This window comes from Amblyomma americanum, chromosome 2 (assembly GCF_052857255.1).
Source record: "Amblyomma americanum isolate KBUSLIRL-KWMA chromosome 2, ASM5285725v1, whole genome shotgun sequence".
NCBI classification, from domain to species: Eukaryota; Metazoa; Arthropoda; class Arachnida; order Ixodida; family Ixodidae; genus Amblyomma; species Amblyomma americanum.
Window position 1 is genome coordinate 57,043,029 of NC_135498.1, and position 16,139 is coordinate 57,059,167.

General features: G+C 50.6%; 1 protein-coding gene and 1 long non-coding RNA gene across 2 annotated transcripts in view; both read right to left on the reverse strand.

Annotated features, from left to right (window-relative positions):
• Nucleotides 1-10,045: 10,045 nt before the first annotated feature.
• LOC144118573 (uncharacterized) lies at nt 10,046-11,718 on the reverse strand. Its single transcript, XR_013312047.1, has 2 exons — nt 11,609-11,718; nt 10,046-10,362 (listed from the first exon to the last, which is right to left on the reverse strand). It is a non-coding gene; the product is annotated as an uncharacterized LOC144118573 (long non-coding RNA).
• Nucleotides 11,719-12,112: 394 nt separating this feature from the next.
• LOC144119698 (uncharacterized) overlaps nt 12,113-16,139 on the reverse strand; it is a 19,313-nt gene continuing 15,286 nt past the window's right edge. The window contains exons 12-14 of the mRNA XM_077652259.1: nt 15,383-15,466; nt 13,493-13,652; nt 12,113-12,298 (exon numbers count right to left, since the gene is read on the reverse strand). Coding sequence (XP_077508385.1) covers nt 12,113-12,298; nt 13,493-13,652; nt 15,383-15,466 — 430 coding nt within the window. The remainder of the gene's footprint in view (nt 12,299-13,492; nt 13,653-15,382; nt 15,467-16,139) is intronic.

A 16,139-nucleotide genomic window follows, 5' to 3' on the forward strand; every position in this document is an offset into this window, starting at 1 on the left:
TCGCATGGTACTACCGAAATTGGACCAAAACGAGAGGCAAGCGATCGTGTGAAAATCCCACCTTTTGCATAATACATTCCATTTCTGACATGCGCGTAACGGAAGGAATGATGACGATAGAAGTGCCCTTATTACGAGGCCAATAAATAGCATTGCTGCGTATAGTTTCGGTTTCTCAGTTTCGTCTCCAGCCCGCGACTGTCGGCCGCACGTTCGCTGGCCATTCTGGCACAACTTCGCGCCGATTTTGTACGCAGACTACCGGGTCGCTGGTCATTGAAAATTGAAAAAATTGCTTTTTGGGGAAAAGAAATGGCGCAGTATCTGTCTCACATACTGGCCAACACCTGAACTGCGCCGTAAGGGAAGGGATAAAGGAGGGACTAATAGAAGGGTAGAAACAGGTGCCGTAGTGGAGAGCTCCGGAATAATTTCGACCACCTGGCGATCTTTAACGCACACTGACATCGCACAGCACATCGGCGCCTTTTTTCCGTTTCGTATTTTTTCGTTTTAGAAGCAGTCTCGCCGTTTTGACGCCAGTGTGCGTTCCTCCCACTTTCGTCACGGTGCTGTTCGCTGGTTGTGCGACGGCGCGTCATCACAATGCTTCACCTCATTTCCGCATTTTCGACTGTTTTTTTTGAGGGAGGAGATTTGGGGGGCGGGTGGCAATTGACAATTCGACCTTCGAGTAATTCAGGCATTTCTTTCGGTCCCTTGACGTCCGAATTGATGAAGTTTTACTTATAATTAAAGATTTTATCTCGTCAGTCATTTTGCATGGCCACATCAGAAGTTGCATACTTTCATGCTGTCTGATCAATCAGTACACATTTCTGTGCGCGCTATTTTGTTTAGGATGGTGAGTCAGTCTTTCTTTACTTTGCTTAATTCCAATCGCAGAGACCACGCACTACTTTGAAAAAATAAGCATAAAAAGTGGCAATGATTGTATACTTAATTTTCTGAAAAAAATTTGTACTAAATAAATATTCGATTCTTAATTCGAAAGAGTTTTTTCTCCACATTTCGTATTCGACTCGTATTGGAAAATTTCATTATTTACACACCCCTACAAATCAAGTTACCCATAAAAATAATTTATCGCACAAACTAAACGTGTTGTAATCGTGCTTAAAATGTTTCATCAACTATAAAACAATGCTGAAAAATATTGTCACGAAGTGGTGACTACAGTCCGGAGAGCAGAAAGGCTGCGAAAATGGTGTCTAAACAAAACTCTTTATTTGGGCTGACTTGCGCCCACAATAGACTGAATCGCTTGGCGGCGGCGTAGCAACAAGCGTGCTCGGCGGTCGTCGAACAGAATGCCTGCCGCTGTCGGCCGTGCTTAATTTAAAGCTGACAGCGAACTTTCGAGGTAAAACGTGCAAAGTTACTAGAACATTCTGGCACAACGTAGAATCAGCTCTGCTTGGCTGCGATCAATCGAGATAAATCTGGTCGCGTCTTGCATCGCAAACAAAGCGATAAAGCGGCGTGCCGGCAGCTTTGAAGAATGAACAAACACTGCAAAGGCTCGCGGCATTACTCCCCTCGCAAAGAAGCATCGACCGGATGTATTAGATCAAGGCGACTGGCAATAACAAAAAAAACGGATCGTGAAAATAAAGTGTGGGAACACAGCGTACTTTAGCGCGCATAATAGGGCCTTAGACGGACGACATGGACAACTTCTAGTCGTACGCGGCGTCGCTGGGATGCAGTCATTGCGTCAGCGATGATTTCATAATTCAGTTCACTTAGCTGACGAAGAACCCTGTACGGGCCGAAGTGGCGGCGCAAAAGCTTTTCACTCAATCCACGGCGGCGAAAGGGCGTCCAAACCCAGACTTGCTCTCCTGGCTTGTATTCCGCGTTGCGTCTTCGCAGGTTGTAGCGTCTGGCGTCGGTCCGCTGCTGGTCTTTGATCCTTAAGCAGGTAAATTGATTGTAAAACATTTTATTCGCCGGGAAGAGCTTGGCAAGAGGTCGCGTTAAGTGGTCGAGAGTACATAGCCCTCGACGACTTTGTCAGCCCACTCCACCGCCAAAACTTGCGTTCTGGGGTCAGAGCTAGCCAGCACGGTAATTTTAAGCGGGTAAATCTTCGGGTTTCTTCTGCGCGTTGAAAGTAGGCGGCGACGTCGACGTTCTCTTTTTCTGTAACGTTGGGCAGCATGGCGTCTAGCGTGGTCGTGGCATCCCTGCCATGGACGACCCTAAAAGGCGTCATCTGGGTGGTCTCCTGCACTGCGGTGTTGTAGGCGAAGATGACGTAAGGCAGTTCCGGCGTGAATGCTGTTCCTGTGTCCGTTGGTCAGCGGATGGTATGCAGTTGTCCTCCGGTGCTGGTTTGGCTGTAACGCAGGATGGCTTGCGTTAGTTCCGCCGTGAATGCTGTTCCTCTGCCCGTGATGAGCACATCGGGGGCGCCGTATTGTAGAAGGATGAACTTCACGAAAAATTTGGCGACTTCTGCTGCTGTTTCGTTTGGTAGAGCTTTTGCCTCGGCGTAGCGGGTCAGGTAGTCGGTCGCTACGATGATCCACCTATTTCCAGACGTTGACTGTGGGAAAGGGCCAAACAAGTCCATGCCGATCTGCTGAAAGGCCCTTGACGGGGGTTCAATGGGGTTCAGAAATTCTGCTGGTCGGGTGGAAGGGGTCTTTCGTCGCTGACAATCTCGGCAGGTTTTCACATAATGTGCGACATCGGCAGACAGTCGAGGCCAGTAATACTTGTCTTGAATGCGGCGGAGGGTGCGAGTAAACCCGAGATGTCCAGCTGTCGGCTCGTCGTGTGAAGCCTGTAGAACTTCTTCGCGGAGACAAGCAGGTATAACAAGGAGGTAGGCTGTTTTGTTCGCTGTGACGTTCTTCTTCATGAGGACATCATCCTGTACACAGAAAAAAAAAACAGTCCTCGCTTGAGTGAAGCGGGGGGTGAAGAAATTCTAAGTACTCGATGAGGCGTTCTAGACGCTGCTGTGCAAAAGAGCAGGGGCTGATGGGTCCCAGGAAGGCGTCCTCATCGTCGTCCGGCGGCGGCGCATCTACTGGGGCTCGTGAGAGGCAATCGACGTCAGAGTGCTTGCGTCCGGACTTGTAAACGACGGTGACGTCAAACTCATGGAGGCGCAGCCTCCATCGAGCGCGGCGGCGTGAGGGGTCCTTCAAATTAGCTAGCCAGCTCTGCGCGTGGTGATGGCTCACCACTTTGAACGTCGTCCGTACAGGTAGGAGCGGAATTTCGACGTAACCCAGATGATGGCAAGGCACTCCTCAGTTGTAGAATAGTTAGCCTCGGTCTTGGAATGGGAACAGTTAGCGTATGCGATGACTTTCTACAGCCCGTCGCTTTTTTGTACGAGGACGGCGCCTAGGCCCGCTTGCGTCAGTATGAACTTCAGTATCGGGCGTTTTCATCAAAACGCGCGAGGATCGGTAGGGACTGTAAACGACGCTGAAGTTACTGGAAGGCTTGTTCTTTCTGCGCTTCCCACTTAAATGACACGTCTGGCTTCGTCAGTTTTTTCAGGGGCTTGGCAATGCACGAAAAGTTTTTCACAATTCTTCGGTAATATGCGCACAGTCCGAGAAATCTGCGCACTGCTTTCTTATCGGCCGGCGGTGGAAACTTCAATAGCAGCTGTTTTCTGCGGGTCTGGGCGTACTTCCTCCGTGCTAACGATTTGGCTTAGAAAGAGCAGCTCTTCGTAGGCAAAGTGGCATTTCTCTGCTTTCGTGTTTCGGCCAGAGGACTTGATTACGTCTTCTACTCTTCGAAGTCTTTTCAGCTGTTCATCAAAGTTCGAGGCGAAGACAACGACGTCATCTAAATATACCAGACAAATTTACCACTTCAGGCCTGCCAGCACTGTATCCATTACTCGCTGAGACGTCGCTGGTGCGGAACAGAGACCAAATGGCATCACCTTGAACTCAAAGAGCCCCTCTGGAGTGATGAATGCCGTCTTCTCGCGATCTCTTTCATCGACCTGAATTTGGAAGTAGCCGCTCTTGAGGTCCATCGATGAGAAATACTTGGCGTTGCAGAGCCGGTCCAGTGTGTCGTCGATGCGGGGGAGGGGGTAGACGTCCTTCTTTGTTATGTTGTTCAAGCGGCGGTAATCAACGCAGAATCCAAGTGCGCCGTCTTTCTCACTAGAACAACCGGTGCCGCCCATGGGCTGTTTGAAGTCTGGATGACGTCGTCGCGAAGCATTTCTTCCACTTGGTCCCGGACGGCTTGTCGTTATCGCGGCCACACACAGTAGGGTCTTTGACGGAGAGGTCTGGCGTGCTGGTCGGTTATAATGCGATGCTTGGGAGTTGGCGTTTGTCGAACCTTCGGCGATGACGAAAAACACTCGCTGTAGCTTCGAAGCAGATTGCGGATCTGGCTTTGTCTGTTTCGGGGCAGTGCTGGGTTGATGTCAAAAGTGGGCGGATGGGTCGGAGAGGGGGGAGGAGTCTCGTACGTCGGGTATTTCGTCGAAGAAAACAATCGTCGTTCCTCTGTTAATGTACCGGTATTCTTCGCTGAAGTTAGCAGTACTTCGGCCTGTCCATTGCGGAAATGTGCGATGCCTCTTGCGATGCTGATTCCTCGGTCTTGAAGCAATTGCATGTTCCCCTCGATGATGGCTTCAGGGTTAATGGCTTTCATGGCGCCTGTGGTCACGATAGCGCTTGAGCGGGGTGGGACGCTCACTTCTTCCTCCAGGACACTCAGGGCAACGTGATTTTCCAGAGTTCTTATCGAAGGGATGGCCTCGTCCGTCGAAAGCGTGATCAGCTTGGATCGCAGGTCGATGATCGCCTGATGCTCACTAAGGAAATCCATGCTCAAGATCACTTCGCGGGAGCATTGCCGTAGCACAATGAAGGTCGCAGGATAGGTATGTTCTCTGACAGTCACTCGCGCTGTGCATCGTCCTGATGGCGTAATGAGGTGGTCTCCGGCGGTGCGAATTCGTGGGCCGTCCCAAGCGGTCGCGACTTTCCTCAGCTGCGCAGCGAATGTTCCATTCATCACCGAGTAATCGGCTGCTGTGTCGACTAGAGTTTTGACTTTGCGGCCGTCGATAGTCACTTCTAAGTCGGATGTCCTGGCTCTTGCATTGCACGTCGCCCTCGGTGTCGGGTCACGGCTTCGTCGCGTATGCGAGTCGCGGGTGGGGCGTGCGGTCGAAGCTTTTCTGGGTGGCGGCGTCGTTTTGGAGGCAGTTCGCGTCGTGGTCGGGGCTGTCATTTTGTGCGGCGTCGGTGCAGGGAGTGTAGCTTCTTCATGCGGTGTAGCGGGTGCAGCATCTTCGTGGGGCGTCGTCGGTGGAGGATCTTCGGCGTTTCGCTCGTGAGCAACCTCACCTTCAGAGGTTGCTGTCTCTAGTTTTCCTTACGGGGGCTTGAAGACCTTCCTCGTACCGCGGCTGCGTAGCTGCGGCGTGGCGACGCAAAATTCGAGGTTGACGGCGATGGTGAGCGCGAAAGGCGGTCCGGCGTGTACTCCTGTCGACGCAGGAACTCGTCGATTTTCTGCGGACGTTGGCCGAAGCGTGGTCGTAGGGCGTCAACGGCAAATCCTCGAAAACCGATACGTCGGTACGGGCAGTGACGAAGGATATGGCCGGCCTCACCGCAATGGAAGCACAACGGCCGGCTGTCGGAAGTCTTCCAGGCGGCTGGAGCTCATAGGCTGGGCGGGCGGGGCAGGGAGGCGGTGTTCGGAAACAAGTTGTTCATGTCGGAGAGGACGTTGGGGATGTCGTTGAGGTCGTCGTTGGGGTTGTCGTTGGGGCTGAGGAGTGCGTACTGCAGCTACGTAGGTCATGGCCTGGGGTTCTGTGGGCATCGGGGGGCGAAGCGCCTGTTGTACTTCTTCCCGTACCACATCCATGAGGGTCGCTGCTTGCGGCTGTGGGGAGGATGGCAGTAATCGGCGTAGCTCCTCGCGGACGATTTCGCGGTTCACTTCCTGCAAGCTGTCGCTGGTGGTGGTCGTCGTGTCCGGACGGATTGCACAGACATAAAAAGGTCGGTTGTACTGCCGAGCCCAGGCGTCGAGGGTCTTCTCGATCATGCAGGCTTCTTGCATGAATTTGTCGACTGTTTTTGGCAGCTGGCGTACGAGGCTTCCAAAGAGTTGTTCTTTTACGCCGCGCATTAAAAACTGAACTTTCTTTTCCTCGATCGTCTGGGGGTCAGCGCGGCGAAAGAGGCGCTTCATCTCTTCGACCTAACCACGGACGGGCTCATTCGGAAGCTGGATCCTGGACTCGAGGAGTCGTTCGGCTCTTTCTTTCCTCACGACACTGGTGAATACCTTCAAAAGTTCCCTCTTGAATAGCTCCAATGTCGTTAGGGACGACTCGTGGTTTTCGTACCACGTACGTGCTGAGTCCTCCAATGAGAAAAAAATACGTGTCCAATTTTTGCCGCATCGTCCCACTTGTCGAAGGATACAACGCGCTCAAATTGGTCCAACCATTCTTCAGGGTCTTTGCCTAGGGATCTACTGAAAGTTGACGGCACCCGCGGTTGTTGCGCTATAATCGGTGTCGACATGTTTGGCGAGATTGTGGTAAGCGATTAAGCGGCGTGCCGGCAGCTTTGAAGAATTAACTAACAAACACTGCAAAGGCTCGCGGAAATATAATTATTTTCGTAAAAACAACTTATTTTAAACACTGTGTCCTAGAACTTTTCCCACTATTCTTACAGTAAAGATGCTGTTTAACTAGTAGTACTTTGCAAAAAAAAAAAATCTTATTCTGTCTGCCGTAGATTGCATGCACAGCCCAGCTATTATGTTGGAAAACTTCGCTTACCCATTCTCAACATTCTCAACTGTCACTCGTGAGACAGCCTTCAATAATTACTATATATATAAACTTGTCTCCATGGTAATCGTTCAGAGGAGAGTGAGCTACATGTATTGTAGCGGTGTATTTTATAACTCGTGTGGCTGTCGTTGTTGATCTTTTGAAAGCGTTGATTAAGTTGTGTACCTTCACCCCCCCCCACACACACACACACACAAACACCCACACCCTCACTCTCTCCCACTAGAAGCCCTACTGGAAATCAGACGCGCTGTACGCGGACTATTGTCATCTGGGCCAACAGCGGTTTAGATGGAGAAATGCAGGACGCACTATTAGCAGCAGCAAACGCTCGCCACCCATCATCACCTGTCATCATGCATGGACAGGGGGATTCTCAATGCACGCGCTTAGTAATACCGAAGGAAAACCGCACATCTAGGTCACGGTCGAGGGCGGTCCCGTTGGTAAGCAGAGTACGGTTGTTGGGTCTGCACATACAAACGAATGCGAAGGCCATACACACGCTGGCTCTATACTCAGAAAAATTAATGAGATAATCCCCATGATAAAGATAACCAGCCGCCATCAGAGCCTAAAAGAAGCGGGTGTTCTCCACATTGTACAAGCTCTAATTAACGCACCATATCACCGACTCACGCAGGCAGATACAAAGCAGCTAGACATTCTAATACTTAAAAACGGCGACAGACATCCCCGTCTACTCCTAGATCAGCCATTAGAATAAGGCCTACATAACGCGACGACCGAACCGAAGCACGAAAAGCCAATCATGCAGGGCAACTCAAACGCACCACGACAGGAAGGCATGACCTCAGACAATTAAGATACCTGACCTAAGAAGTTGCCCCGCGCGAACACAAATGAACAGCACCAAAAATGAACATTACAGTAGCACCCATACCCCGAAATAAGCACTCCGAACACCAGACCTCAGCATGCGCAAGGCGAGGGCTAAGGTTGTGTACCGAACACATGGCATCGACCACGACTACCTCTATGCGGACGCCGCAGACTACCCAGCCACAAAGGTAAAGGCAATAGTGGTGGCTTACTGTTGGCACGAAGTGATAACATCAGCCAAAGCACGTACCGGCTACAGCGCGGAAGCGGAGAGCACTCACCCACGGAAGCGGAATAGCCATCGCAATCAGCGCTCGCCCCAAAGACAACCCAGTCAACCCGCCGAAGACGCATGCTGGCATTATGCAAAAGGACGTATGTCCACGATCGCACATCAAATCCTACACTAAAACCAACAAATCCCACCAGTCAGCCTAGATTGGACACACATGCATGTGTCTCCTTGTTAAAGAGCGCGTTCATGCGACAGGCCCAGGCCTCACTTTCCGGGCACCAGCGGAAGATCTACCCAAACCACCCAGAGCAGGTGCCACACAGGGATCGACCCAAACCACTCACATACGCGTACTACAACACCATAGGCATCCCGTAGAACACTCCCTCCACCACACGCGAAACTGAACTGTGGAGTAGTCTACGAATTGCGCCAGCTCCTAAGTAACGCCTTCCCCAGCCACGCGCTCAGACACACCACCTACCTAACCATGTACCTAGACCGATGTCCCTCCTGCGAAGGACACCCAAACTTTTATCACGCCTCGCGGGAATGCCTCCAAACTCCCTTCACCGAGCCTCTCATGTCCAACCCCTCGCTCTCCCAATGGGACTCTCTCTAGCACTGATCTGGGCTATCAGCAAAGGAAATGGCATGGAAAGCATGGAAAGAAAACGATAGGTGAAACGTTAAGACACCGGAAGTGGGCAGAGTGCGTGAGGGAACAAACGTGGGTTAATGACATCGTAGTCGAAATCAAGAGGAAGAAATACGTTTGGGAAGGGCACGTACTGCAAAGACAAAAAAGGTAACCGCTGGTCCTTATGGGTAACGGAGTGGTTTCCAAGTGAAGGCAAGCGTAGCAGGTGGCGGCAGAAGGTTAGGTGGGCGGATGAGATTAAGAAGTTTGCGGGGAAACGGGGGACGCAGCTGGCCAAGGACAGGGTTAATTGCAGAGACGTGGGAGAGGCTTTTGCCCTGCAGTGGGCGTAGTCAGGCTGATGCTGATGATGATGGTCAGCAAAGACTGGACCGGGCAAGACGTATTCCAGCAGCAAATGACCATCATCTGGGAGCTAGATAATCCAAAACGAAAAAGTTTTCTACTACTGCTACATTTATAGGGCCGAATGCAGCGGAACGCAAAGAGGAATGCAGACGTAAGTGACGGCGGCACCAGGAGTGGCAGCCACCAGCAGTTAAAAATGAAGACTGTGAAACTCGACAGTGGCTGCTCTGTCCGCTCCAGTCTCGCTTCGGCTGCGTCTTCATAGGCGCCCTGTTTGTTTCGGGGAGCTATTTTTAGCCTTACGACGAGCGTAGCAGCAGCTCTCAGGGGAAAGTGCAGAGCAAATGAGAGTGATCAGCTCACCGCGCAACAGCCGCGCCTTGAGGAAATGTTGCAGTTGAATCATAGTCAGTACAAAAAGAGAACAAGAACGTAGAGATACAGACCGAGGCACTTCCGGGGCGTTCGCGGTGGTCCATCCAAGGTGTGCTTGACTGAGTCAATGTAACTATATACGCATTAGATGCCTCCAGACTGCACACAACTCTGATGGCGACGGTGAACCTCAGTTTCATGCCGAAGTTCACACAAGACTGCCAAGAAACCGCGCACTCCTTGTAATTTCAATGATTCCTGTCTCCAGAGCATGTACACATTTGGGCAAGCGCTAAGCAGGACTGTGCATCTTTCTGATGAGAATGAAGCTGCGTTTGGAGAGAAAAGTGCTCGACCCAGAAGTTGATAACAAAATTTATTTCGCTAAAATGAGGCGTTAAAGCTTCAAGGGTGCTTAAGGCCGAACCACGATCGCTTTTGTCTTTATGTGCATGCTTTAATTTGTTAGAGCCCGCTTTCATATTAAGGGGTTACGCCTCGGATACTAAAAAAAGAAAAACATACACGTTTAAGTCCTCTGTGATATGTAAAATCTGGAAAGGCACTGTGAATGGCAGAGCCCGCTTCCGGGAAGTCACACTGAGTTCACATATGCACGAAGAAATTTATGAGTAAACCAAAACGTCATCAATACTATGCCGACTTTTAAAAATGCCTATTTCATATAATACACCAATGTAAACACAGTTCACTTAACTTGCGACCAACCAGTGGTCACTGAAACTAGGCGCATCGGCCACTCACTGTCGGTCTATATACATGTGCCTCCGCAAGCATACAATCCGAAAGACTGCAGCCGGGCACTTCGCTTCATCTTGTGACGCACATCGGTGCGGTGGAAGCGCCTGCGACGTTGACCTTCGCAGAAAGTTGCGCGGGCTACGCGCGTGGGGCGAAAGGCACGGAGTGGTTGTGGGTCTTCGCCAGGAAGCGGGCGTCGCCCCAGTGGAAGAAATAGCTGCCCGTCGTATTGACCGACAGCAGCACCATGGCCAACAGGATGGACTTGCCGGCTACGCCTACGAAAACCTGAAAATGAAAAGCAGACACCCTTGTTGATCGCATGCAGTGTCTGCTTTCAGGCCCTAAGGCCCTGTTACTTTGTGAGCTGTCTGTGCAGAGGTGGAAGCCTAAATTGAATTTAATTGGTTATTTGGGAAAGAAAATGGCGCAGTATCTGTCTCATATATCGGCGGACACCTGAACCGCGCCGTAATGAAAGGGATAAAAGAGGGACTGAGAGAAGAAAGGAAGAAAGAGGTGCCGTAGTGGAGGGCTCCGGATAGTTTCGACCACCTGTGGATCTTTAACGTGCACTGACATCGCACAGCCGCCGTGGTCCTAAGCGGAAGTGTAAGCGGGGATTGCCGACTGCCGATGACCGGCTGACCATTGGTCTGAGAATGACAACCGACCTGATCGGCAGCTGAACCTTAGACCGATGTTGAACAGACTTTAAGCAGACATATTTGGTTATAAGGTTCGAAAGGAAGATTAGGCCGACGGCGTGAGGTGACAAGTTACAGATCGCCTTTTCAGTGTTACCACCGCTACGTCGCGCCAACACCGGAACGACCAACAAGAACTGTTAGATATGTGCAAGAATATATAGGCCCATGTGATGATATATATGCAATTTGAAGAAAATATAAGGATTGCATTGATTCCACTTGCGAAGTCGTCATCATCATCGACATGACTGCGGCCAGTGCGGAGCAAATGTCTCTCTCATGTCTCTTCAATTAACCCTGTCCTTTGCCAGCTGCGGCCACCGTATCCCCGTAAACTTCTCAATCTCATCCGCCCACCGAACTTTATGCCGCCTCCTGCTACGCTCGCCTTTTCTTATGCTGGTGTGCTAATGGCACACGCCATCAAATAATTACACTATTAATTTCCCATGGATTGACGGCACGAATAAAAGGAAAATAAAACATTCCTATATGCTTTCCATGGTTTCGATGACTGTTATCTTTCTTCATTCTGGATAAAGGCATATTGTTCGATATTCGAAGCTAACAGTATGTTGGCATTTCGTTAAGCTCGAAAAAATTTGGTGTTCGCGCACTTTTAACTATCAGCTACCGAGCGGGGCACGCCGAATTATTTGTCGTCGCCTTGTCGCCACTCTTTGTAAAGCCAGAAAGATGCGCTTGCTATTTATTTGTGGTCTTGGAATCAGAAAAAGCGCCGGTCACGTATCACGACTATATGCGTGTCCGGATCTCAGCTCTCGAGTTTCTTGCCTGCGCTAGCAGGTAAGCGTAACACTGACCAGCTGCTGGAGGGACACGCTCCGGGCCTCGTGCAGCATGGCGAGCGGCAGCGACACCGGCCCCAGCATGTTGCTGGACAGCGCCACCGATACCGGCAACAGGTAGTACAACAGTCGCGTGCTCGACTCGGAGGCCTGCGTATAGGGTCGGCAATTAGCGTGGACAAAGGACTCTGTTAGTGTGTACTGGAACCCTAGCCGTTCAAGCTACACAACGTACCAAATCGGTATTTAAATTTTTTTGCAGCGATTAATACGCTCTGAATAGGACGGAAGGCACTTTCCCAGCACCAACCTGGCTGCTGTATTGTTGCGACTAAGAGAAGCTAAGAATGGTTCACAAGCAGGTATGGTTGGTCGTATTGAGGCATACTTAATTTAGGGCTGGACTGCACTGTTTTTTCAGCATTAGGGAGTAATTAGAGCTAGTGAACACGAGCTGTGTTACTATTTAGTTTGTCCGGGTCCGTTCTCAACAAAGCGCAAGATCAATCCCGATTGAGCTTAGTGGAGGAATCGTACGATGGTGACGAGTATGGGCAGCAACAGGCGGCAGAGCTGCGCCACGCCCACGGCCTCGGCAAGCACGCAGGCCACCGCGGTGAGTAGCAGCTGGTTGGTGAGGCGCGAATTGCCGCGCCAGAAGCTCGGGCTCACCAGCTCGAAGAATCCCTCTACCAGGCGGCCCTCCTGGTCGACGCGGACGACATGCACAGGAGCCAGCAAAAAATTATACGCTACAAGCGTGACCCCTGGAGGATCTGCAATAATATCCGCAACAGTTTGTGAGTGTTGTTCGCTGCTGCCATAATCCCTAGCGTGACCCTTCGAGGATCCGCAACAATATTCGCTACAGTTTGTGAGTGTTGTTCGCTGCTGCCATCATCACTAGCGTGACCCCTCAAGGATCCGCAGCAATATTCGCTACAGTTTGTGAGTGTTGTTCGCTGCTGCCATCATCACTAGCGTGACCCCTCGAGGATCCGCAACAATATCCGCAACAGTTTTGAGTGTTGTTCGCTGCTGCCATCATCACTAGCGTGACCCCTCGAGGATCCGCAGCAATATTCGCTACAGTTTGTGAGTGTTGTTCGCTGCTGCCATCATCACTAGCGTGACCCCTCGAGGATCCGCAACAATATCCGCAACAGTTTTGAGTGTTGTTCGCAGCTTCCATCATCACTAGCGTGACCCCTGGAGGATCCGCAACAATATTCGCTACAGTTTGTGAGTGTTGTTCGCAGCTTCCATCATCACTAGCGTGACCCCTGGAGGATCCGCAACAATATCCGCAACAGTTTGCGAGTGTTGTTCGCTGCTGCCATCATCACTAGCCTGCTGGAAAAGTTCGGGGTGTACTCTTAATCTCAGGCATGCATGTGTTAGGGGAAGGGAATGGGCGCTTTCCTAATTCAGCCGTTTGTAGCGTTGTAGTCCCGGAGGGCTGAATGGGAGGGGTCGTTCTCGTGGTGAGTGGGACATAGCTTTCACTGGGGCTTCTTCACTTAGGGAAACGAGGAGAATTAAGTCCGGGAGTTTTTACAGCGAAAGCCGCATAAGAGCCGGTCTGAGGGGTAAATGGCGTATATGCACTCGCTAATAGCAGTGAGCTCCACTGTTTTCTTCCTTTTGGCTGAAAGCAATGTTGCCTAGCTTGAGCCGTAAGGGGCGCTTGGGCACGCGTACAGATGGTGGAAGGCAGGAAGTCTGGGCGGCTTTCTGTTTTCAGACTTGTACATCAGGCTAGCAAGAGCCAATGCATGAAACGAAACGTGCATGCAGGCTTGAATCAAAGACAGGACTATTGATGATAGCGTAGTAAAATATAACCACATCGCTATCCAGGTAACGAAGCGCACTAAGCTCGACATGCAATTCGCGTACCACGGTGAGGTGCGTGACGAGCTGGGAGCCTCCGAAGACGCACAGGACGTTCCAGGGTACGCCCGCGACCAGGTTGTGCCGCTGGAAGGCCCTGCGGCAGGCGAGCCACCGCGATGTGCCGGCGGCCACCACAGCCAACGTCGCCAGGGTCCACACTTGCCTGTGCGGGATCGCAACGAAGGCCGCGCCAGTGCACACAGCCAGTCACCGGGTGAAAGAATATGTCTTGTAGTCCCCCCCCCCACACGCACGCACGCACGCACGCACGCACGCACGCACGCACACACACACACACACACACACACACACACACACACACACACACACACACACACACACACACACACACACACACACACACACACACACACACACACACACACACACACACACACACACACACACACACACACACACACACACACACACACACACACACACACACACACACACACACACACACACACACACACACACACACACTCACACACTCACACACTCACACACACACTCACTCACTCACTCACTCACTCACTCACTCACTCACTCACTCACTCACTCACTCACTCACTCACTCACTCACTCACTCACTCACTCACTCACTATCTCATACTTTCACTCTCTCACTCTCAATCTCTCTCTCACTCTCTCACACACACACACAGCACGCGCGCACGCGCACACACACACACAGCATGCACGCACGCGCGCACACACAGCACGCACGCACGCACGCACGCGCACACAAATTCGAAGGGCCGTTAATTTTCTCATGTTGTACAGTCATGTAAGATGACCGATTACCTGTGCAACAGTCTACGTATACAGTTAATTCCCAGTTATCTCGCAGCGCACTCTTCCTTACAACGCGGTAACTCCCCCCCCCCCCACCCCCCGCCTAGACTACCTATGGCCGGACAAGTGGTCGTCGATACCTCCCTTGAGAACCAACGCTGTTACAGCAGAGAAGGTGAGAACCTTAGACCAGGTTTTAGGTTTGCTAACTCTATAAAAAATTCCGTCCTGAATTACGCCAGGTGACAACTGTATTCGCTAAAAGCAAACATATCGTTTTTAAGGTTTAGGCTAGACCTGTTCATACCACACAGGAGAGGGATATATTGCCATCTGTCATCTGTTTTGCATTAACTTTCAAAGACCTAACATGCACCTTTGTTGGTTATTGAGTACATCAAGCTCCGGTGCCCTAACGAAGGAATCATAAGGAGATAGAAACCAGTGCATTTCCATAAACCATAAACAACCATAAACAAACAATACGGCCCTTTATATTTGCTTGTGGGCTTTTCATAATTATGTGCCAGTGTCAATGATAATTATGAACATAAACGGTTTTTCCCCTTCTTTTATGAACATACCAAAAACTCGAAGCCTCTGTTCTGGTTGCGCTTGCATGCGAACATCACAGTGTGCCAACGTTTTAAGCGCAAAAATACAGCTGTAAAAAGGTGCGACATCACCACCTCGCAGATGCCAGTGTTCCGCTACTTGAGCTTCAAACTCTGAAACATCCTGTTTATATTTTAGAGCGGGGAAAAAAACATTGAAGCAAGCTGACTGTCCGGGTATGTAGTGCACTTTACCCACGAAGCGTGCCTAGCTCGAGAACATACAGCGTGGGATCAGGAGTGCCCAGTATGAAGGGCGCAGTGTTTGCAACGCTATCGTTTAAACTGTACTTCAGATTCTAATTCTCTGAGCATAAAATTTATCACCATACTTTATAAGTAATTTAGCTGCTATGCGTTCGGAAAACATTATTTCTGAAGCTTCCTAGTATTACATCGGTGAGTGTGAAGACGGTTGTCGCTGGACACGGTAGCCGTGATTGGAAACCACACTGTGCTTGCCCAATGAAGGTCGACTCACGTGGGTTGCGCACCAAGAATGAGAGCGCCCGTCAGGATGACGCTGGACGTGATGAAGTAGACGAGGAACAGGTACCTGCCCTTCCTGTCCACGGCCAATGTGGTCAGGAAGAAAACGAGAAATTATTGCCCTAGTACTTCACTCACTTTAAGTGTGGGTTCACAGCAATATCTCTATGGGGTGTGCGCTGTTTGCAGCATCCAAGGTGCCTCTCAAGCCGCCTGGACTGACGCTGTAGGCACGATATTGCTACATGCATTGTAGCACCACTGTGGAAGTGTGTGGCTGTGGGCCACCAAGTTATAGTAATAAGAAATCTCGTGATGATTTGCACTGCCACCGAAGCTTGCCACTGATCAATTCAGATATGGCATTCAATTATGGAATTCTACTGCTATTGGATGAGAGAGAACTTTATTGACGTAGTGCACTGTATAAGAGGCGCTTTGCAAATTTCTGAGAACAGACGTGGCAGACTTAACAACCAGAAAGAGGGATAGAATTTACGATATTCGTGCAGGAAAAACGAAGCATCAAGGATCAGCTACACGGGATGCACACACATGTAGAAGGAGCAGTGCATCATGCATTAATTTCTGGTCCGTTATGTTCTGCTCAGTGAAATGAATGCTCGATTTTGACATTCTATTGGTCATCGCATGTCGCGTGAAACCGCGTAGGTGACTAGTACTTTAATCAAGAGAGATAGGGCGGGGGGAAGGATGTTGGCGCAGAAATCGGTATGACTTCTTCGCTG